This window comes from Pocillopora damicornis, chromosome 2 (assembly GCF_964200805.1).
Source record: "Pocillopora damicornis chromosome 2, jaPocDami1.2, whole genome shotgun sequence".
In the NCBI taxonomy this organism is placed as follows: domain Eukaryota; kingdom Metazoa; phylum Cnidaria; class Anthozoa; order Scleractinia; family Pocilloporidae; genus Pocillopora; species Pocillopora damicornis.
Genome location: NC_142671.1, coordinates 23,164,957 through 23,187,183, shown reverse-complemented (window position 1 = coordinate 23,187,183; position 22,227 = coordinate 23,164,957). Strand labels below are relative to the sequence as shown.

At 36.7% G+C, this 22,227-nt stretch overlaps 3 protein-coding genes across 5 annotated transcripts in view; all 3 read left to right on the top strand.

Moving 5' to 3' along the window:
* Positions 1 to 2,913: 2,913 nt before the first annotated feature.
* On the top strand, positions 2,914 to 15,771 carry LOC113666701 (shootin-1). The gene is made up of 18 exons (XM_027182525.2): positions 2,914 to 3,082; positions 3,202 to 3,254; positions 3,407 to 3,467; positions 5,195 to 5,289; positions 6,003 to 6,077; positions 7,011 to 7,083; positions 7,582 to 7,658; positions 8,074 to 8,155; positions 8,926 to 9,020; positions 9,698 to 9,844; positions 9,940 to 9,994; positions 10,312 to 10,410; positions 10,991 to 11,120; positions 11,410 to 11,465; positions 12,379 to 12,464; positions 12,665 to 12,727; positions 13,475 to 13,775; positions 14,064 to 15,771. The coding sequence occupies exons 1-18, from the start codon at positions 2,968 to 2,970 to the stop codon at positions 14,111 to 14,113; spliced, it is 1,713 nt and encodes a 570-aa protein (XP_027038326.2). The 5' UTR covers positions 2,914 to 2,967; the 3' UTR covers positions 14,114 to 15,771.
* Positions 15,772 to 15,922: 151 nt separating this feature from the next.
* LOC113666803 (beta-1,4-galactosyltransferase galt-1) lies at positions 15,923 to 19,562 on the top strand. Of its 2 annotated transcripts, XM_027182704.2 has the most exons (2): positions 15,923 to 18,639; positions 18,729 to 18,978. In XM_027182704.2, the coding sequence occupies exons 1-2, from the start codon at positions 17,440 to 17,442 to the stop codon at positions 18,780 to 18,782; spliced, it is 1,254 nt and encodes a 417-aa protein (XP_027038505.2). In that variant the 5' UTR covers positions 15,923 to 17,439; the 3' UTR covers positions 18,783 to 18,978. The 2 variants fall into 2 exon arrangements, with proteins under 2 accessions (XP_027038505.2, XP_027038432.2); XM_027182631.2 differs by having other exon boundaries at positions 15,923 to 19,562.
* Positions 19,563 to 20,166: 604 nt separating this feature from the next.
* The window catches only part of LOC113668074 (transient receptor potential cation channel subfamily V member 5), a 14,783-nt gene continuing 12,722 nt past the window's right edge, over positions 20,167 to 22,227 (top strand). The window contains exons 1-3 of one of the 2 annotated variants that reach the window (XM_089195145.1): positions 20,242 to 20,361; positions 20,527 to 20,940; positions 21,797 to 21,970. In XM_089195145.1, coding sequence (XP_089051271.1) covers positions 20,544 to 20,940; positions 21,797 to 21,970 — 571 coding nt within the window. In that variant the 5' untranslated portion in view covers positions 20,242 to 20,361; positions 20,527 to 20,543. Of the gene's footprint in view, positions 20,941 to 21,796; positions 21,971 to 22,227 lie in introns of both variants that reach the window. The other variant, XM_027183988.2, reaches the window with a different exon arrangement.

Genomic DNA, 22,227 nt, shown 5'->3' with positions numbered 1-22,227 from the left:
GTTGCTTTTATTTGAGTTCGTCTTTTTAACAGAATGTATTTTTATAAATATTTTTTGTAAATGAGTAAATAAATGATTATTATTATTTAATTAATATTATTATAATTATTATTATTATTATTATTATTATCGTTATGATCATTATCATTATTGATACTTCTGTTTCATAATTTCTACATCAAAACATTTCTGACTTATGATTTTAACCAAGCCTCCATAACGGAACTTAGATTGCTTGCAATACTCTATTCCGCCAGTAACATTACACTAAGGTTTTAGCGACAATAACAGATATTACAGCTCTTACACTGTACTTTGGTCTCAGCCACGTCACTTCAATAACGTAGGCAATATTTGCTATGCTTACATTACAATACTTACAATTCAATACTTTAATAAATACAAAAGTCCTAATACAATTACCCTTAATTTATGACAACAATGACAGATATTACAGTAATTAGCCTTCATCCCTAATATAAAACAATGTAGGCTGGAAATAATTTATAACTAATAAACATAACACACGAATTGTACCACTTTCCTTACGCTTTGCCTTACTTTGTCTTTGCTCGGCGTTATGACAAAATATTTGCCATTGGTGAGCCGCAGTCATTGAGGGCAATAAACTGTATTTCGGTTGCCATATCGTGCGCAACGGTGACAGAAGCAGGGATTTGAAGAAGGGAAAAAAAAACATCCTAAATCTGAAAATAACCAAGTAGCGATTTATTTACAGCGATGTTTTCAAGAAGTTCGATTTATCATCATTTTTATTTTTTAGGTTCTATTGAATTTAATTCAATTCAGATTATTGATACTAGCATATTTACAGCTTGACATCTACTGCTCGCAAATAGCAACAGCTAGTCGAGGAAAGCATTAGTTTCACGCAGATTAATTAAAAAATTTACAGTAACTAATTACAGAAAATAGATAAATGTACACTTGATAGTTACAATACTAAGATGGAAAATTACAATACTGAAATGGAAAGAATAGTTTCTATAAAAGAAAGAAAAACAAAAATCCAAGCAACAACAAATAAATAAGTTAAAAAGTTAAATAGCCTTACGCAACGGAAAAAAAAAAGAATATATGTCGGCAAATGCAAATATAATTAAGCTGAGTCGTTTCCATGACATTTTCGTTATCAGTTCAGTTAACTTAATGCAGTTGTCTGCTTCGGTCAATGTTTGAAGTAAGACGTTGTGAAGTTTAGCTTTAAGTTCCTGTTTCGATAAATTATGCAATTTATCAGTTAAGCTGTTCCAAATTCGCACGCCATATCTAGAAAAAGATTATTTTACAAGTTCAATCGATGTATCGTTTTCGTGATGCACATATAGGTTTGTTCACTACGTTCTCTTCGGCCTTCTTCACTTTTCTTCGATGGCTCGACGCAGCCAAATGAGCTAGAGTTATCCTTTCTGTAGTGAATATAGAGAGACTGAACGCGGAGGTTTCGATTCTCTTTGTGTCGTTTCCCCTACAAGCAAAAGTCGTTTCTGACTGTCCGGCACTGTTTAGTTTTTGGAAGTCTTCCACTTCAATTTATTTTTTAACGATATATGAATAAAGTTAGAGATTAACTGATGTTTCTGTCAACTTAATGAATTTTGCTAGTCACTGTTCAGCTGCAAATATTTACCAACAAACTATTTAAAAAAAAAAGAAATATTCTAGAACTGGCGAAACTAGTTTCAGAATATTTAATAAGCTAAACACCAGTGCTTACTCAGTCAACACTGGAACTCTTTAAATTAAAGGCATTTTCCCCTCCTCAAAATGGCTCAAAACATATATCGTTACCCAGATCCGGCCTAAAAAAATAGCTTACATTCCTAGTCAAGGGAAAAGTCCATGTTGTTCTTTTGTCTCGGTGAAGCCTATAATAATATTAATTTTGCTTGTTGTCAAAGAAATGATATTCCCAACGTGGCTTTTCCCGTGTCTCGCTCAGATTTTTAACGTATCGGGAAACATTTTTTTCCAGAAATAGTTGTGTCCCTACAGAGGGGTAACAAACATTTTGTAGCCGAAAACTATCATTAGTGACACACTATCTCGTGCACGTAAAAATTTTGAGAATGATGATTTCGTGAATTAAACAGTGCTGTTGCTTGGAATAGTCAGTACTGAGGTTATGTTAAGCTTTATGTTTTGCTTCACTGGCTCGTGCATATACATGTCAAGAGCTTCTTCGTAGGAGTCAGTTTTTTTTTTACATTGAATATTAAACTTCAAACATGCTCGTCGACTGCATGTTGGAGCCAGAGTTTTGAGTGAGTTCACAGAGGAAGAATGACCGAAAGAAATCACCTTTTTTTTCCTTACTTCGAGAAATGGTAGAGCTGCAAATCATAATTTAGATGAATTGTAGGATTAATAGATAGGTTCTGGTCTGGATGTGAAATTAGCTGTGGTTCAAGACTACGTGTATGGATACCCAATGGATTTTTTCGTTGTTTGTGGACTACTCGTAAGCCGGGGAAGTTTCGAATGACAGTTTCGTATCTCCCGTTCGGATTCCCTAAGAGCCGAAAGTGTCCGCTTTAGCTCAGGATTTTGTAGTTCATTTTGTTGTTCAACTCGTACAGGAAATGGTTTGGTGACATTCTCTTAGTCTCATCCTTTAAGCATAAAATTTTGCATATCTAATAAAAATTTCCTAATTGCAACCATTGACCTACTGTAGTATTACAGGCTATTAGACTTGGAATATTCCTCTTCTTGCGGGGGTATTTCTTCCAACTACTCAGCACATCTTGTAACTACATAGTGCAGAAGGTGAAACTTTATTTAATACATATTGAGGTTTGAAAAATGAACGTCAAGTGTAGTTTTTTCACTTCCTCTAGCTGCGGCAGGGTAAGACGGAAGTCGTTACATATCACGTGATCTGTAGGGACCTTTGAAGGATTGCGATATTATTGTGTGACAAGCAGATTTTTTCACGACGAGAAGATGGCGGATGCCTTAAATGATTGTGGGGCAGATGAACCCGACATACAGGCAACCCGGAAGAGATTTGAAGTATTAGACAAAAAGTATAGACATTTAAAAGGGTTATCTCAAAGAGGTTGGTTGTTAATTCCACTGGGCTTAACTGGACAAGCATTTGATGCCTGCTATTTCGGTATTTAACTTGTTCAGCTGCATATTTCGAGTGGTTGATCAAGTTATTGTCTCCCTTTTTAGCGGTTATTGAATTCGAAGCACTGCAAGAAAAATGTCAGGATTACTATGAAAAGGTGAGTGTATTATTTTGTATTTGTTTTTCGTCTTGTTGGGCAAACTCCAGCTGATTCCTGATGAATTGAAGAAACCCCTACATTTTAATTTAAACCAAAACATCGCGAGTTTTAATTAATCTCAAGGAATTTCCTTTTTCCTAATATTTCAGTACAAGGAACAAGAAGGAAAATATTTAAAAATCAAAGGGGATCTAGAGAAATTGAAAGAAGGTAGGAACCCTCATGTAGAAAATCATCAATCTTTCTTTAAGTCGTATCATCGGACTTGATCAATAATGACGTGAAAAACCCCAGGAGACGATATAATCACAGACGAAGTCGAAGACGTTTTTCCCTCAACGCAAATGCTGAAAGCAAATAATTATCATAAGAAGTATTGTGTAGCAGCTTTGTGTCCTTCTTGATTTTGAACTGTTGGATGTTTCGTTGACTTTAACAAGGCACTTAAAGTAATAAAAAATAATGAAAGAAAGATGTTGTTATTGTGTAATTTGAGTTAGGTCTGGGAATTCGCTCTGAATGCTTCAGTTTACCATTACGAACAATTCTTTTAGTCGACTAGATTAATCGTTTCGTATGTTATTTCTTGTCGTTCCTCTAACCCAATATATTAGCCTACACAAATGCAAATAGTGAGGGTTAATTGTTTCGGTGCTTATGAAAACTTTTTCTTTGTAATTTTTCTTTCGAAACTCAGTCACGATGTAATTACACGCTTATTATTTAAAGTCATCTTTGATTTAAATTCAATATTTCCCCTTTTTTTTCATTTCCACCTACTATTACATGCAATTCGAAATTAAAAAAGCGGTACTCGATATCTTCATACTAAAATTAAATTCCAATCCTTATTTATTTCTTTGACGTGGTTTCAATATCACTAAGCGGAAGAACAGGAAGTCATGACATAACTATAAGAGGATTTATCTCTGACTACCTATTTTTTTGTCTTCGTTAAAATAATCTTTCTTAGCAGTGGAATTTATGATGTTAAAGGTTTTGTTTCAGAAAGTTCTTAAGGTTACAAGGAAGAATCTTTAAACAGTAACTAAGGCCTTAAATTACTGCTATTATAATGATATGATTTCATCAGTGATCTTGTCAGTGGGTGTTGTGGTTATGGTGAACAAATATTATTCTTTCAGAATCAGGATGAAGGGGCAATGATGGTTTTTTTTGTTGTGGGGATCCAAAATGTGTTGAAATTAGTCTGTGAATGTCAGAGTGCAACTAACCCCAAAACAAAGTGCAACTTACTCCAACATATATTTACATACCATATGATGGTAGAATTTCTCTTGTGAGTCTTTGCTACCTCTTCCTGAAACGTTTTTTTCGGTGGTGTTGTTTTTTTTTTTTGTATTTTGTTAGCTTCTCAAAGCTTAAAAATTTTGCAGCTGATAACTGTTAGCTACCACCAGGAAGAATATAATGGGTCTTGCACTCTTTGAGTGTATTTATGATGTCATGGGTGTAGACTGAAGCTTACAAGGAGTTAGTCAAACTAATCTCTATCACTTCTTCACAAATGATCATAAAATGACAAAGTATTCTAGTTAGAAGTTGCTTTGTAGTCACATGCTTTATTATGCACTGTAAATCCACCACTTTTATGACATCATAGCAGTGGCCAGAGAAGTTCAAACTTAACATTAATGTAGTTGCACTATAATAGTTTGAAAAACTGAAATTATGTTACTGCTTGGTCAACGAATCCTGGTATTGATTGCCCAATGTCTTTGTTACTGTCTTTTACTACTCAGTTTTTTACAGTAAGTAACCAGATGTGTAGAGACATGTAGTGAAATGTTATTAAAATGTGTCAAACACAATTGGCATGGCATAGTCAAGTGTCAATTTTATTATGTTAAGGCTGTTAACTCTTTTTCTTGTTTTCTTGTTTTTTCCTTTTTTAAATTTTTGTTTTAATTGAACAGTTTCTAATCTTGCCTTGGCTGAGTATGAGAATTTACATGGCAAATATGAAGTGGAGCAGAACTGTAGAAACAAGGCTGAGGAGTTTGCTACAAATGTAAGGCTCTTATGGCATTTGTTTAATGGTAGAATTATTCTTTAATAAGTTTTTTTCCAACTAGTGAATTAATCTTCTCTTGAAGACACAAACTAGAGCTCTTCTTTGCTCACTAACACGTAATTTTTCAAGCAAGATTAACATTGAAGTTTTCCTTTTGCAAAAGTAATGTGATTTTGGCTGATTTTGTTTCACTTTTCCCAATGTGTCTCTTTATTTCTTTACAATATAATATTTAAAAGTAAAATGTGTATACATTTATTTTAACTGATCTTACTAGCCTGTAACCATTTCTACCCAGTGGTAAGCACAACATCATGGCTCTAGCCAAGGCTTACACTTAAAATTCTTGATTTGAAGTCTTTTCTTACTTACCACGAACTGTACCCTTTTCATTCCCAAGAACTCAACAGTAATTCTCCTTACTCTCTGTTATACAATTCCTATAATGTTACTTTGGAGAGTTTGGTGTTAGATCAACTAATAATTCCCTAATTGATAATTTTTTGTTCTCATCACCTCTCTGCTTGATATTGTATTGATATTTTAAGGAGAAATTCTGTCTTGGTCATTCATGGGAGTTTAAGGGTTAATAGAGAATAGCTCATTTCTGTTGTTCTCTTTCACCCAAATTATTTTCGTGAGTGCTTTCTAGGGATCCATAAGTCCAGTATGAGCTGGTAGTTACTGAAATGTACAATTTGATACCACAGATGGTTCAGGAAAACAAGAAACTCAAGCGTCAGAGCCAACTACTCCTCTCACAAGTTGGTGGGCAGGTGAACCTTGTAAGTCAGGACTATTGACCGAAATTATTGATATATAGCACAGCCAACTTTTGTCACAATTGTTTATGAATGTTTGTTTTGCCTCTTTAATGTTGATAATGAGTGAGCTCACTTATATACATCATGAAAAAAAAAAATTTCAGAGGGGACCAGGATTGTATCAAAAAAGACTGAGAGGTGTTTAAAGGGTGCTTTGATGTGGTATATACAGCTGTCTCTGTTTCATTTTAACTTTGAACTTTTGAGAACAAACCTTTAATTTACCTCATCATTTCTCAGGGACCATCACTAGTTGGCTTGTAATTTATGATAATTGTGATTTCAAATTCTGTAAGAAATGTTTTACTGTTGTAAATTGAAAAGAAAGAAGTTTCATTTTAGCTGGGTCAATACAGTCAGATATAGGGATGATATCCATACTAACTTGGAAAAGTGAGAAGAAGTTTTGCTGCAGCTTGAGCCTACTGTTGGTTAAAATCTGTGTGATGCAGTTCAGTTTGTAGTAACCATATTTCCTTGGAAGAAATGTTTGCTAGATACAATTATTAGGACACCCTTCAATTGGGGGGAGGGCAAACCTGTGGTAATGGCCATTTCTGCTAGGAATTTGTTATTCTTGGTGAAAATATTGTGGTGTGTATACAGTCTTGACAACAAAAAAATTTTAAAAATTTAACTTGACCCAATTGTTTACTTTACATTGGAAAGCCAGCAAATAATGTGGTAAGGAAACTTACATGGATGACATGAAAGAATGACCAGCCTGGCCAATAAGTATTCTAAAACTCTGAAAACTGGAAGTATTACTCGTCTGGTAATTCTTTGGGGCTCCATTGTTGGAGCACAGATACTAAATCAATCAACCAGTCAATCAACCGCTAATATTATTGAATGATTAAGAACTATTTTTTCTATGAAATCCTTCCACAACAGGAGGAGCTCTCTTCAGTTTCAACTGATGATCAACCTTTGAGTGTCGATGCAGTTTTCCAAGAAGAGTTAAAAGGTGCGTTAATAAGCCTGTCAATACCCAGAAAGTTTAGATACAATAATTACCTGTATAAATGAACCCCTGATTTTCCAGACCAGACTGATGTACTTCTTCCATATCAGTTGCCTAAGTGTGTAATCAGCCTGACCTTGTTAAGTGGTTCTTAACCTTTTTTCTGAGAATAATATGTGGTACAGATAATTCAGAGGACCAATTACTTCAATTAAACCAGTTATAAAACTAAGCTTTTGCATGAATGATGCATATTATGATGTCTACATTGTTTGATCCCACCCTGAAAAGAGAGGGGTAACTCTTTAACAAAATGAGGTGCTGAACTAGATGCAAGAGAGAGGGAGCATTTTTGGTGATGTGCAACACATAAACATGCAGTTTTACATGCTCCTGTGAATCAAGTCATTTGCTCTATCTCAACAACAATTGTAATACTGGAATATGTACAACTTCAATTAGCAATAACATGAAGTATTCCAATTTTTATTCTCTTGTTAGAACTAAAACTGATGGTGGAGTCCTTAAGAAAAGAGGTGAAAAGTACCCAAGAGGAATTGACTGCAACACAAAATCAGGTGAGATACTTTGTTATCAATTTTGTAACTAGGAAGTAAATAACTTCAACGAGAAGAAAAAAACTTTACAGTTCTAAGTTTATAAAGTAAGTCTACTAGTAGACTGCTTACATGGTCATTCATTGTGGTGACTTCATTAGTAATGTAGTATTTACATTTGTCTCAATATGCAGTATTTTTATTATTGTTGAAAACTAACCAATCACAGTGGAGTATAATACATCAGGTGAAAAACATTGTCTTAATAAAACTTCAAGTATAAAGAGGAAATATTGCATAGCACATGAGAATGACTACATCATGAGACAAACAGTAATTTGGTTCTAAAATTAAGACTTTTCAGACAGAGTCAAGGTACCATCTCTGACACGCCTCTTCTATACTGATGTATAGTAATATTAACATTCATTTTTAGTTAAACAGTGAAAGGCAGTCCCATGAGCTTACAAAGAAGAGGTTAATGTCAAATGAAAAACAGTTCAAGCAACTGAACAGAGGTGAGTCCCTCTTTCTTCAGCTGTTTTGGGAGTTGACATGTATAGGATAAAAGGAATGAAAGAAAAATAAGGTGGCAAGTTCTTTGTACTTCAAGTTAACCTGGTGAAGTAAATACCATCAGAGGTATTAGGTATTTGAACAACAACAATACCAAATCTTTCATTACTCACAAAGAGATGTATTACAATGAAATACTAAGGAAATCATTTATGATCAACATACAATTTTTTAAGAGCAGAGTTTAATCATTACTAGAGGACCCTAGAGCCCAAGGGCCAGAGGAACTGTGAGGTTTTCAAGCAAACCTCTACCCATTTAAAGTCAGTTTTTTTTGTGAAAAAGAATAGTACGAGAGAAAGAAACCAGACGTTGTTGATGATGTAGTATTACTATGTAAGACAGATACTGCTGATAATTTTTATTCAAGTTACTTATGATATTGGATCCCTAACATTTTTTTGCTACAAATTATCTTTCTTTGATTAGCCTTTTGCTCAAAACAGGATTCGTTTTTTATTGCCAGAACTTTGTGCCTTGTTGGTTATAGAGACATTTTATAATTCTTTACATTGAAGCTAACCCTTTAGAACTATAAGCTTATCGCATTTAACTTCAACTGACACTGTAAATATAAAGAAAATGCAAACACATGTTTGGTGAAGTGGTGACTGTATGTCCTTTGGTTGCAAGATTTAAAAGAAACAAACGAAAAATTTGATGATCTCAAACGGAAAGAAATCTTCAGCAAGGTTTCTTATTCGTATTTCAGTTTCTGTACTGGCTCTTGAGGAATACAACACTTTGCAACAAAGATATGCTCTTGAAACACAGTGTCGTGTTGAAGCTGAAAAGTACGCTGCTGAGGTTGGTAACTTGTCCGATGGGGTGGGGGTGGGTTACTAATGACAGCTTTTGCTGGGTTTGTGTCGATGGTCTCTCTGAACCCCTATTCCATTATAATCTATTCTTTGACCAATTATGGACCTCACCTTAGTGACTTTTGGTAGCTTAGCCTTAAATCTCTACTTACCAGAAATTTCTTACCCCAAAATCCTGAAAATGAGTGACCCCGTTCTAGAAACTCTATTGAAAATGCAATCCCATCCAGCGGCACATCCCCTTTAGCCTAATACTAGAAAATACCACCCCCCCCCCTTCCCCCCCTTGCCCTCAGGTAACTTGTTCACAGGACCCACGCACTTTTCGCAAAGAGTAGGGAACTTTTCCAAAAAAATTTCACAGCAGGGGGCACCTGCACAATTTCCTTTCAAAAAGTGTAAACTGTTTAATGCAGTCTAGCCAAAGTTCCCCACAATGTATTGTAAAGCGCGCTAGAGCATATTAATATGGAAATGAATTATCATCATGTTCTATTATCAGTTTGTAGGTTTGAGATATTAAGACAGCAAAAGTTTCTCTTTCAGCAGGAATGTATTTACGACACATAAAGAGAAGATTTCACTTCCTAATATTAGTGCACCTTGTCAAACACTAAGTACCATACAAAAGTGAGATTTAAATTTTTTTTCAAACTTCGTTAGGTGTTAAGAGAAAAAGATGTTTTGGATCAGCAGAGGAAGTACATCTCTGAAACAACTAGCAAAGATGAACAACTCAAGAAAGCTCTTGAGGAGATCAGCTCACTAAACAAGAAACTTGCTGACGAAAGAACAGAAGCGGAGGAGAAGGTAAGGAAATTTTTATATTTCATTATTTCTAGTCATTGCTTGTTACTAATCTTTTAGCGGTCGCTCATAATGGTCACTGCATCCTGCTTTTGCAGATAAAGGAACTTCTTGAAGACATGAAGGCCTCGAAGGACGAAGAGTATATCAGCGGTATGTAATTCCGGAAAAGAAAGTAAGGTGAAAATTCCAGCAAATCTATTGGCAGAAGACGTCGGTCAATACCATAATTTCTTACTTAGATGTCGCGGCTTTGCTGAACTAAAGAGTGGTAGAGGTGACTTTATCTGTAAAATTAGTGAACGCGTCGACGTTCAATTTTTTTAAGGAAAGTCTCTCTGTGGTTTCGAATGGCCTGTAAGTAATGAATAGTCTCTATTTATAGCGCGGACATTAAAACATGCCCTTTAGTGTCGCCTCTAGTGTCTCAGTCAGTCCATGTGATGATGCTGTTGTTTTATTGGTTATAGTTACTGAGGAGAAACTTCACGTGGCTGAGGAGCATATCGAGTCCTTGGAACAACAACTGGCAGACACCGAGAAGAAAGTCACTGAGGCAAATCAGAAAGGTAACGGACTTCAATGCTTTTTTTTTCAGTTATTTTTACTGAAGATTCTGTCTTCCATGCCATTACATGGTAATGAGCTCACTTAAAAAGCAGTTTGGTAGGTTATTATTCAAGTTAGCGACAGAGCATGAAAAGCAGAACTGGTCAAGTATTGAGAACATTGTGCGGCATGGCGCTCGCAGCGGTCAAGTCCCAAGGCTGGAAAAAGAGTAGGAATAGGCTTTTCTCATTTTTTTGACCTACAGCCTAGGATCTTTCTTGGATGCCTTGAGGTATCTGACATATTTATAGGCGTTTCGGATCTGACCATCTGTTATCCACGTAACTCTGAGTAATTATCATATGACTTGTCTTATCTTTGGATTTTATTATTACGTCAAGGCTAGCCTAGAAGTTGAGGTTTAAACTGTCATGTGTTTATCGTGGGAATTTTATAGAGGACTTATGAATCATTTTAGGGAGCTGAAACACAAATATAGTAATTTCATCCCTGCCGTGAAAAAAGCATTATCTCATTTTGTGTTCAACGAAAGTCAACGCGCTTCACTCTCTCTGACTATGGGATATTTTGTCTTGTTAGTGTCTGAACTGGAAAAAAGCTTAGAGGAAGCAAAGAAGCAGGCTGCTGCCACACCTCCTCCCCCACCGTCTCCAGTGGCACCACCACCACCACCCCCTCCACCACCCCCTCCTCCCACACAGCTTATCAAGTAAGTTTAAATGAAATGTTCTGCGTATTTTAGTTGGAAGTTACGTAACTACTTTGATAACCTTTTTTTCGAGGGACTTTGGTTACCCAATAGTTTCCTGTTGGAAGGGGTTTTGAAACTGACTTATATGGTAAACGTTGTCGGAGGAGAACCTGACGTTTTATTTGTCTTGCCGCGAGCAATCCTAATTCGTTTGAGTTCAATGTATCGTTATTAATTAGCCTTCTAATTTGCATAAGAACAGCACTGTCAATAAATGTTCAATTACTGCATGTCTTTTGAAATTTAGGAAGTTCATGAACATTGTGGGAGCAAAAAAGAGGTCTTCCCTAAAACGGAACAAAGGTAGGAAAAAATGAATGAAATAAAATTGTTTTCAGTTATTCTCAGTACTTGCACCCAGTCTACATCCAAATCATGTGGTCGGTTGGTCACTTAGCTGGCCAGTTTGTTGAAAGGTTGGTCAGTCAGCTGCTTGGTGGGAACACTGCTGACCGCTGTGTTGGCGCGCGGCCGGCCACAACTGATCCCCTCGTACATGCCCGAAGTTTAACCGCTGATTTGGTTGGTTAATCAGGTGTTCAACTGGTCGGTTGCTTGCGGGAAGGGTGGTTGCTCGGTGATTTGGTTGATCGGTCCGTTGGTCCGTCGGTCCGTTGATCGGTCAGTGAGTTGGTAAGTTGGTCGTTTGGTTGGTTGCTCGTTCTATCAATGGGTTGGTCGATTGGTGAGTTAGTGAATTGGTAGGTCGGTTAGTTGATCACACAGCGGTCAAACGTCTGCGTATGTGCGGTCAATGTATTGAATTAGTGGCGTGCTTTCAGACTTTCAGAACAAATCTGTCTTGATCACGCAAGTTACTACAGATTTCTATAAATGTTTCAATTATATTTAGCTTATCTACGAGACAGCAATTGTTTCTTATTTTTCCATTGATATTTTGCGCGGGAAATTGGCGCGTGAGCGGCCAAAATTGTTACCTCGCCTATGCCTGACGCGTGACCGTTGTGTTGTGTCCTTTGTAGCCGGCTGGTTGATCGGTCAGTAGGTCAGTTAGTCAATGTTTCGGTTGGTCGGACCATCAACTGGTTTATTGATTTGTCAGTTGGTTATCTGGTTAGTTGTGTGGTCGGTCGGAGAGTCATTTCATCTGTCAGTTGGTGAGTTGATCAGTCGGCCTGTTAGTTGGTTTGTCAGTTGGTTGGCGGGAGCATAGATTGTAACTTGTTTTAATTATGATAAAATTTTGTTTTCCCAGCTCCTAAGGATCCAATGGCTGTTGCTATGTCTGAAATGATGCAGAGAATCAAGACTGGGAATATACAACTGAAACCTGTCAAAAGTGTAAGTGTTCAACTTTCTTTACTGTTATTAGAACTATTAAAAACAGTTCTTCTTTTCCTTTTTTTTTAATTTGTTTCTAAACGACTTGGAATCACTTTATAAACTTTACCTTTACTTTCCCAGTTTCACACGCCTCTGTGCCAGTATGGCGGATTTGTCTTCTTAACGTGCAGTTTGTAACTAACCCTGTTTGTTTTAAGCCTTCCACCACTAGCAGCGAGAGTGATGACACAGATGCCATGTCAGATTTAGGAAATTTATTGGTAGGCAAATGAATTGCTTCATCTATATTTTGTCAATTACCAAAAAGTATTTTTACCGTTGCACGAAAAGTAACGATGTATATTGAAGTACGACACAATCTGCGCTTGTTTTGAGTCATTTCAAGTCAACAATTAAGTACAATTATATAGAGATTTTTTGTGAAAAGAATTATAGAAAAAAATCTCAATCAGCGTGAACAGAAAGTGAAATTAAAAAAAGAAAACTAAAAAACATAGACGTCAACATCACTACCAGGGGCGACAAACAAAAACAACAGATCAAAACGGTTATGTTTTTTGTTATGAAAGTGACCGCGAAGATGTGTATGCAAAAATTTCAAGGAGGAAAGTATGAATATAACTGATCCTTTGTTTACGAGTAAATAAACTTGAGAGAGAAAATCTTAATCGAGTGTCAAAAGTAACCCAGGACTGCTTTGTTTTTCATTTACTTTGCTCTGTTTTTGGTCCAGAAAACTCGCGCTACTCTCTCAACCAATCAGATACAAAACTGAAACCAATCTTGACATGGTCACCCGCGTTTTCCCGCGCTTTAGTTAGTTTGGTTGTTCTTACTTTAATTCTTTGACTTATTTACCCTTAAAAGTATTTTCCTTTCTTCTGATTGGCTGACCGATTCTAATTTGGTTTGGCGGGTTTTACGCTCTTTTTTGAGTCGTATTCTATCGAATTCAAGTATGGGGTTAAAGAGAATGTTTAACAACTGAACGTGTTCTACTTTTTCAGAAAACGTTAAAGAGAAATCCAAGCGTTGATGTTGGCCCAGGAGTAAGTTCTCCTGGAGCGGACGGTTCACCGGTTGAATGGGCAAATATTAAGCTACGTAAGCCGAGCTCCAGTGTAGAGTCTTCCAAGGAGACATCCAACTCAGGAGACGCCGGAAATGGCAACAATGAACTAAAAAAGGTGGTATTGAGGAAACCACGAAGCCATTCTGCAGGGGACATTCTTGACGATAGACCAAAGGACGAGGCTACGGCAGAGCTGAAAAGGATTCTACAGAGACAAAAAGCTGCTGCCGAGAAAGGTGAAAAATTGATAGAAAATGTGCTCCTTTTGTAGTTTAAAATGTTCTCCCAGTCACCGGTCAACGGTGTAATTTGTCTCTACAATGTGCCACGATCATTTTGTTTTGTCTTGTTTTAAGATGCAAAATGGTCGAATGACTTTCACTTTGAAGAAACTTACAGTCTTAGTAGAAAAATTGTTAGAGGCAAAATTAACCGTATGTAACATACTAAACCGAAAGGAACGACTCGTAACACTCAACCATTTCTTTCTATGTTTAAAAAATCATTCTCTCTTTTTGTTTCAGAAAATGCGGAACAAAATAGTAAGGGCGTGTGTGAAAATGGAGCGGCTTGAATGATTCAGGTTGTGAGGGCTGAAAATCTCATCGTAAACAGAGGGGCTTTCTTACCATCTGTTCATTTGTTCATGTTGGAACAGAGAACCTTATATTTAAATGAAGCTGTACGCTCTTAGAGAAAATATTTAGAATTAGATTAATATCTCGTCATGGATGAAAAGGAATAGTGAAGAGAAAAAACCTCGTCTGGTTTTTTGTAATACCTCATTGTTAGGGCTCGATTTAATATTCACTTGGGTTTTCTCTTTAGCTTGGATGATTTTAAGTACGATGGAGGATTTGTGTCAAAAGCAAAAGACAGATTTTGACGCAAACGTGTATCGATACTTACGAAAATAATTTCAGATGCTTTGAAGCTCGTGGAAGGTCTTAACTTGTCGTGCCAAAAAAAAAAAGAAGGAAACGAAAGTTGGGGTATGAAAAGAAGGAGAATTCATAAAATAACAGAAGATTTCTTCAAGTAGGGTGTAAGCTATGTAAGTAAATGTACTCTTAAAAAAAACCCCAATTCCTGTAGCGGTATCACGATTGCGATCGCGATTATTAGAGGACGTTTGAACCGTGACATCAGTATGCATATTCTCCACATTGTTTGCTGTGCGTTTTCTTTGTTAATGACAAGGAGAATATTTTTAACGATCAAGAACTTCTTAAGCTGGCGATCATTTCCTTCCTTCACATGAGCTTAATGTTTGATCCAGTGGCAATACTGTAAAAATAAATTAGATTACAGTCATTCTTGTGGGATTAAGGGTTGAACAATTTTGAAAATCTTTTTCTTTTTCTTTGTTTGCCTTTTGTGTAGCCTCGTCACTAAAGGGAAGGAAGATTTTGTAGTAGCCTGTGAGCTAATTCGTTCTAATTTTACTTTGTTTGAATGAAGTATTTTGATATTGTGATCCATTCTGATATAAAGACGCGATTTACGTAAACAAAGAAGTCAAGAAAATGTTATTAAGTTATTAAGATTTTGTTTCATTGGTTCATAGGATGTGACAATTCCACCAAAACTAAATTTTCCTTTAAAAAGAGGCCAGAGGTTCCTCTCGATGAACTTCTGTTAGCAATTCTATATATGAATACTTTCGAGGTCCTCAAGGTACCAATTTAGGAGGAGTTTCGCGCAAAACGGGCAAATAGGGAACGTCCCCAGAGAGATACACTACATGTTTGAAAGTAGAAGTTGTCAGAATTCGTGAAATATTTTTTATAAAAAGAAAATAAATATTGAATCATATTTGAGTGTAAATTAGAGCTAGTCCTGGCATTTAATCGAACTTAGAATTTTTTAAGACAATTTTTTAAATTAGTCTTCTGTAGCGATACACTGTGCAAACTCTTAGTGAGACATTAATTAATGTAAACTTCTATGATTTACATCGATACAGCTTCAGAACGTAATTTGATTTTGCTTCGCAGTTTGATCAGGACAAAGAAGATACCTACTGCTTGTATACGAAAACAGTCCTTTGACGCAGGTTGTTCTAAACATACACGGCAGTTTTCGTTGTCCTATTTGATTGGCGTTTTTGGGAGGAGAGCACTTCATAAGTAATTGACACGGCCGTCTCAATTTCGCGCCCATGCACTTTACTTTTGAAACATGTCTGTACAGGAGCAGATTTTTGGTATGAAATAAATTTTCCTTGTCTTAGTTGCCTCGTTACTCTGTCATGAACCGCAGTTGGCATCAATTCCGAAATTGAGTTTTCAATATTGAATACTCGATCACGTTGGAATCTTTTAACACGTGTTATAGTCTTGGAAGAAATTAGTGTAGAAAATTTTGTTAGCGACTGTTGATAAAAGCTGTGATGTGGAACTGAAACTGTTCCAGCAACCAGATATCTTATAAATACAATCTGGTTCTGAATTACTACTCGCATGGATGCTAGACATTTAATGCTGTAAATAAAGTCCTCAGTATTAGAATTTGAATGATTAACTTCTTACTTACCGAGTGCAAGACGAAGTGAGGATTGGCGCGAATTTTTGGCAGCACGGACAAATCGCAGCACGGTCTGTGCAAAAACTAACCGAGGGCCGGTTATCTCCAGTACGGCTCGAGCAAGCGAGGTCAGTTTTGAAATAGTTTATTATGTGGCACTAGGACCAAAATTGTTTATTTTGCAAGTACTGGCTGTAGTAAACGAAAATACACGGTTTATGACTGGTTTTGTAGAAACGCCGGTTGCGAGTGACAAAATACGGACCAAGTAAGAACCATGCAATGAGAACGTTCAGATTTACCACAGTACTGCCTTTAATAAAACTTATTAATAACCGCGCTTCAGGGCGGTGCTGGAAAATATTTGGCCTAGGTCGTAGCTGGTCTGTACAAAAACGACCGAGAGCCATTACTCCTCAGTACTGCTCGAGCAAGCAAGGGTAGTAATTCATTTATTATATAGCACTCGGTACCAAATTTTTTTATTTTAAATTTGTTGGCTTTCGCAAACAAATATACACGGCTTTTGACAGTTTCCGTGGAAACGGTCCGTATGGCGAAATACGGACCAAGTAAGAACCAAATCAGAACGCTCGGGTTAACCTCAGGACAAATTCGTCATGTAATAATTAATGGAAATAGGCCCAAGTGGACTCTAATTCGGTCTGTAATCATACGAGTGATAACAAAATCGGACGACCGTGCAGCGGGAGTCTGATTTGTTTATCGCGAGTATGCACAGACCAAATTAGACGACACGAAGTCTTATTACCAATTAATTATAAAAATTACGATTACCGAGAAAAGAAGAATAGCCCAGTCATGAAAGAAAGGGGAAATTTGCATTAAAAGACTGACAAAGGAGGCCTAATGTGCTTGGATTGTCCGATGACAAACAGTCCAATAACAAACTGTCTGGTAACAACTTGGCGAGTGAATTTGTGGGAAAAAAGGAGTTTTTTAAACCAATCACAATCAAGTAAATTGTAGTTTTTATGATTAACATGTATATTTGGCACAGAGTGCAGTTTTTAAGTTACCTTCTGTAGCTGACAGGTGCCTGTGGTCTATTTGAGTTTTGACATCCTGTGACAGTATGTGCTGGCGTGAAAAAAGCAGATTATAATTAGAGGCTTGCATGAAAGTCTGACCAAAAATTGCTATAATTCCAGATCTTCCTTTGGTAACCTTACAAACGCTGTACCATCTAGATGAATTCAAAAAACTTACGACAGGAACATTTGATTACTTCCCTGAGATGTCAATTGTTAGATGGGGCTGGTATCTTGTAGTGCATAGACTATATTCCATTCTACATAAGATAGTAAACATTGGTTTGTTCGCCACAAATTGCGTTATAACTGTCTGACCCCGATGTCGAGGAGCACTCGCGCAAAGTTTCTTTGCCGAAGAAGGAATCTTCTTCATCTGTTCGTATTATTTTCTGCCGGGGTGTTTTTATTTCATCTGTATTTCAATCTTTGTGTAGTCCCAGTGATTCCCAACCGAGAGCCTTGTAATATGGCGAAATTTTTCTGTCATGTTGATAAAGAAACATCAAAAACGCAAAAGGACGGAGTTTACGGCCCACAAGTGGACTTTGGTGAATTTAGTGATATCGGCAAAGAGAGAAGTCGTGAAAAGAATTTTCCATGCCGAAAGACGGAAGAAGAATCAAGATTTCGCGAGGTTAAAAGGGGAATAGTTGCTTATTCAGCTTGGTTTGATAAGAGAAAATCTCAGGAGTATGTGCGGATTTTGTTATTGACTTCAACAACAGAGCCTCTTCCAATACTTTTCTGTCGTTTTGACAGCGAATTGAAACGATCTTTCACCAGTACTGTCTCCTATTATCAACACAACGAAAACCATTATATGCCGTTTGGATGCTTCATAGCTTCTTGTGCTGTTCCACCCGAATTGGACCATATACCATGTTCTATGATTGTCTCTACGAATGAAAAGTCAACTTCTAAAACACAAAATGAAAGCCGCTCACTTGTTTTGCCCATAAATTTTATCGACCGAAAAATCGAGGTTGGCCACAGGCAATACGGTATTTGTATACCTCCTCTTCATGGTGAGATATCGGTGGACAGGTTGATAGAGTTTTTGGAACTCTCACAAATTTTAGGAGCTTCACATTTTACTTTTTATAACTTGGACATGTCTGACGACGTACAAAACGTTTTGGATTATTATGAAGAAAAGGGATTAGCGCGCGTTCTTCTTTGGAATTTACCTTCGTACATTAGCGAGAATGATATCCATTATTATGGGCAAACTTTGTCGATTATGGACTGCTTATTCCGGTCTATGACTCATCTTGACTACGTGGCTTTTAATGACCTAGACGAGTTTATTGTACCGCTTTATCATGACAACATAAGCGTTTTACTAAAGGAAATTCACCGCAAGGAACATTGCGGGCACTGTTTTCAGAGCGCGATATTTGATCCCTCTTGGGAAGATCTGCAAATGTCGCGTTTAATAACCCAACGAGTTTTTCGTCGCACGAAAGAGGCTACGCCATTTTGGACTAAATGTATTGTCGATCCGCGTAGAATTTTTGAGGTGGGGATACATCACATTAGCAAACCAATTGACGATAATTTTATTGTTGATCAAGTTGACTGGGGTGTTGCGCGGGTTTTTCATTACAGAGAATGCGACGACTCAGAAGCGTTAATGCAGCCAGACTGTTCTGGGAACACTGAAGAAGATAGAACTATGCAGAAATATGAGGAACAGCTGCAGATTAATTTTGAATTGAATGCCATGGCCATAGTAGATTTTGCCGAGACAAACTACGAAAGTGTTTGATATGCAAATCGACAAACAATCCTTTCATAATAAGTCCGTTGCGGAAAAATACTTGAAGTAAAATGTTTATTGTTGAGCACTCTGACAAAAGCCCAGTGTATAATGACTTCTGGAGGGTTTTTTGTAAATTTCTACCAATCACAAACAAGATTCACAAGCCTTTAAGTCACTAATGGCCCCAACACGAGCTGCTTTTTGGCGGTCTCGTGCGATAAAAACATCATTATATCTGATATATCCGGCTGAGAATATTTTAAAGGAAAAAACAAAGAGAGTAAACTAATTGAATTCATTGAAATTTAGATAAACGAAAGCCAAACTAATGTCAGCGACTCTTGGTTATTATAGATAGATAACGGTCGAGTCAACGAATTCCAATTTCGTGATTGTTTGATGTCAGGGTTGTTGGTTGTCTCTTGACTGGAAACTAATTTACTGTTGAGGTAATTTAGGAAATGAAACTGAATCTTTATAGTGCATAAATTTTATAATAAGAGTGCGCAAACCAGAAGTTGTAGCTAATGATGCTGTGACTAAACATCTAAAAGATCTTCATTGTATTGTTATGTTTTGAGTTTCCGAAAACCGCAGCGTGAAGTAGACAAACTGTTTGCGTGATCTCAAAATCACTAAATCAAAGAGCAGCTTTGATATTAAAATCAAAACTCAGAAACAATTATCTTAAGTTTCGATGAAGGTCCCGATTGAAACTTTCCAAGTACAAACAGCTCAAAAAAAATGATTTATTGAAAAGTGCGTGAAGTCCTGAAGCGTATTTTTTTGGCGTGTCGTACCTTTTTCAATCGACGCAACTGCACGGCGTGATGTGCTCTTGTTTTGACTTCTTTCTTAATATAAACGTACGGATGAAATGCGTTTCGGAAAAAATTAGAATTGGACTGATGTTCACAGCTTGCCATTAAAGGGTGGCCGAGGAAGCCCCACAGATGCAAAGAATGTACATTAAGAGAATGAATATCATAAATCGGACCAAAGTTGTACCAGATTTGACGGATGTTTTTAATGTTAGTTCCTGTAACGATCAGCGGTCAATTCAACAAACACACTATATTTTTTTTACAGTACTAAAAAAAATTTGATTCTCCAGTTTATATTAGGCACAGGTCAAAACTTACATTTCCTTCCCATAATTGATAAAAAGTAACGAAAACATTGACTAGTGATGTATTCCCAAGCGAAAACGAAAAAAATGTGTTGTAAGAATTTTTTTTAAACTGCTCACACCTACTGCGCAGTCGCAGAACAATCTGAAACCGAAACACGACGACGCACTACGAATCTTATACGAAGGGCCCAGAAAATACGGAAACTGCTTTATTACCAGGCTTTCTCAGCCTTTCCTTACACTTTGCGTCCGCTGAAGTATTGATCATTGTTTTGTGTTTTTCGTTTCTGTTTTCCTTGTTTTTAATCGCTAAAAACATACTGCAAGACTTCACCTCAGGGGTCATGGTAATTGCTTGTTTGCTCTGATTTTTTTTCGCATTTCTTCTGTCTGCCTCACGTTTGGTAACAGGATTTTGGTGTCTTCTTGGCAACAAGTACATGACAACGTTATTATTATCATATTGGTCATTGAACATTTTCTGAATTCTTGTCCGTATTTCAATATGTGAGTTTAAGAAACGTCTATCATGGGAGACATGTCTACAGATCAAGATGCTAAAGGGGCTGGACAAGGCGTTATAAACCAAACTCAGAAGAGTTCTAATGAGTTGTACAAGTATGTCGACCTAAACGGCGGTGGGTGTCTTGTTGAAGCATTCAGGAGAGCTCAGGCAAGGAAGGACTTCACTGAGGTAGAAGAACTCATCGAGGCATTTCGTGAGAAGTTTTTGTACAACAATGGGGCTGGAAAGGACGTCGATATAGAAGAACTTGTTCAATGGAGACTAAAGAGTCGCAAGGTTCAAAAACCATCTAAGAGAGAAAGCTCTTTGAAGGCTTGCTTTACTAAATGTTCAAGTCGAGTGGAGGATACGATCGAAGCCGTTGGAACAGATCATTATGCAATGAAAACTGAGAACATTGGTACGTACGGTTCATGCATTATTTCATTTATTAATCATGTTTTATTGTCTCTAAGGTACAGTTCTGCAGAAATTGTTTTTAAACTATACGGACATCAGTTTGTCCATATAAAAGTATTTTTGAGTAATACAGACCTTATGTTTTTCTCATATAAAGCGTTACGCTGATAGAAACAAATGTTTAAAGCATTCATGATCTCACGTTGCGCCTCATTACTTTGTATTAGCTTGGGACCTTGTACCTGATGCCTGAATGAGGTCATAATTGAACATATTGTATGAAATAGGTCAAAAGTCATGTTGATTCAGAGATTCAGAAGCAGATGCAGATGAAATTTAAACATGCTGATCGCCATTTCATCTATTGGTGACCAGAATTTTCATTTTGCTTGCTAGCATGCTACTAACTTGAAGTCTTGTTAATAATGTTCTTCCAGTAAATGACAGCGCCGAACACTTTGCACCCTCACATCAGTATGTATATTCTCCATATTGTTCTCCATACTTTTCCAAAGATGCTGACAAGAATCTAGAGTTTCTTTAGTTGGTGATCATTTCCTTTATTTTTGTGACCTTATTGTGATTTATGGTGATATTTTAAGGAGAAGTTAAGCTCAAAGCAAACAGTAAAATACATTAAGATTAAAACCTAGAGACTGAGAGAGGTTGGAAACCTTTCTTGCAAGCATTATAATGTGTCAGGAGCAATAAGCTAGCTAGGACTCAGTTTCAACTCAAACAATTCTTTGAATTCAAGTGAATTTTCATCAACAAATCGAACTGCACACACCTAAAGCAGCTACTTTTGTTTATTATATTCTAGGATCTAATAGCACATGTTTTTTTGTTTGTTATAGAGAGTACGACAAGATCTGTTTGCTGGGATATCAACCAACGTGCTGCTGTGGGAGAAAATGTCTTTCACTTGTGTTTTCTGAATGCAAGTCAAGTGCACTATGATATAGCCAAGTTAATCATAAAGAAATTCCCTTCTCTTGTCAATGATATTTATATCAGTGATGAGTTTTATGGTGAGATGAATATCATTTCATAGTTATTCTACCACTCAAAATGTGTAATTAAGTATTATTCTTAAATAAGCTGTCACTAGGATTTTGAATTGAAGCACTTTTACTGATGTTTACCTTATTTCCTTGAATAAGTGTGCACGCTCTAATAAACACCCTCTCTCTGTCTCAATTTAGCTCCCACTCCTTTACAGACCATAATGTTAATCAAGTGCTTCTCTCAAATAAATGCTCCCTGCCATCCACACTTTCTTTAATAA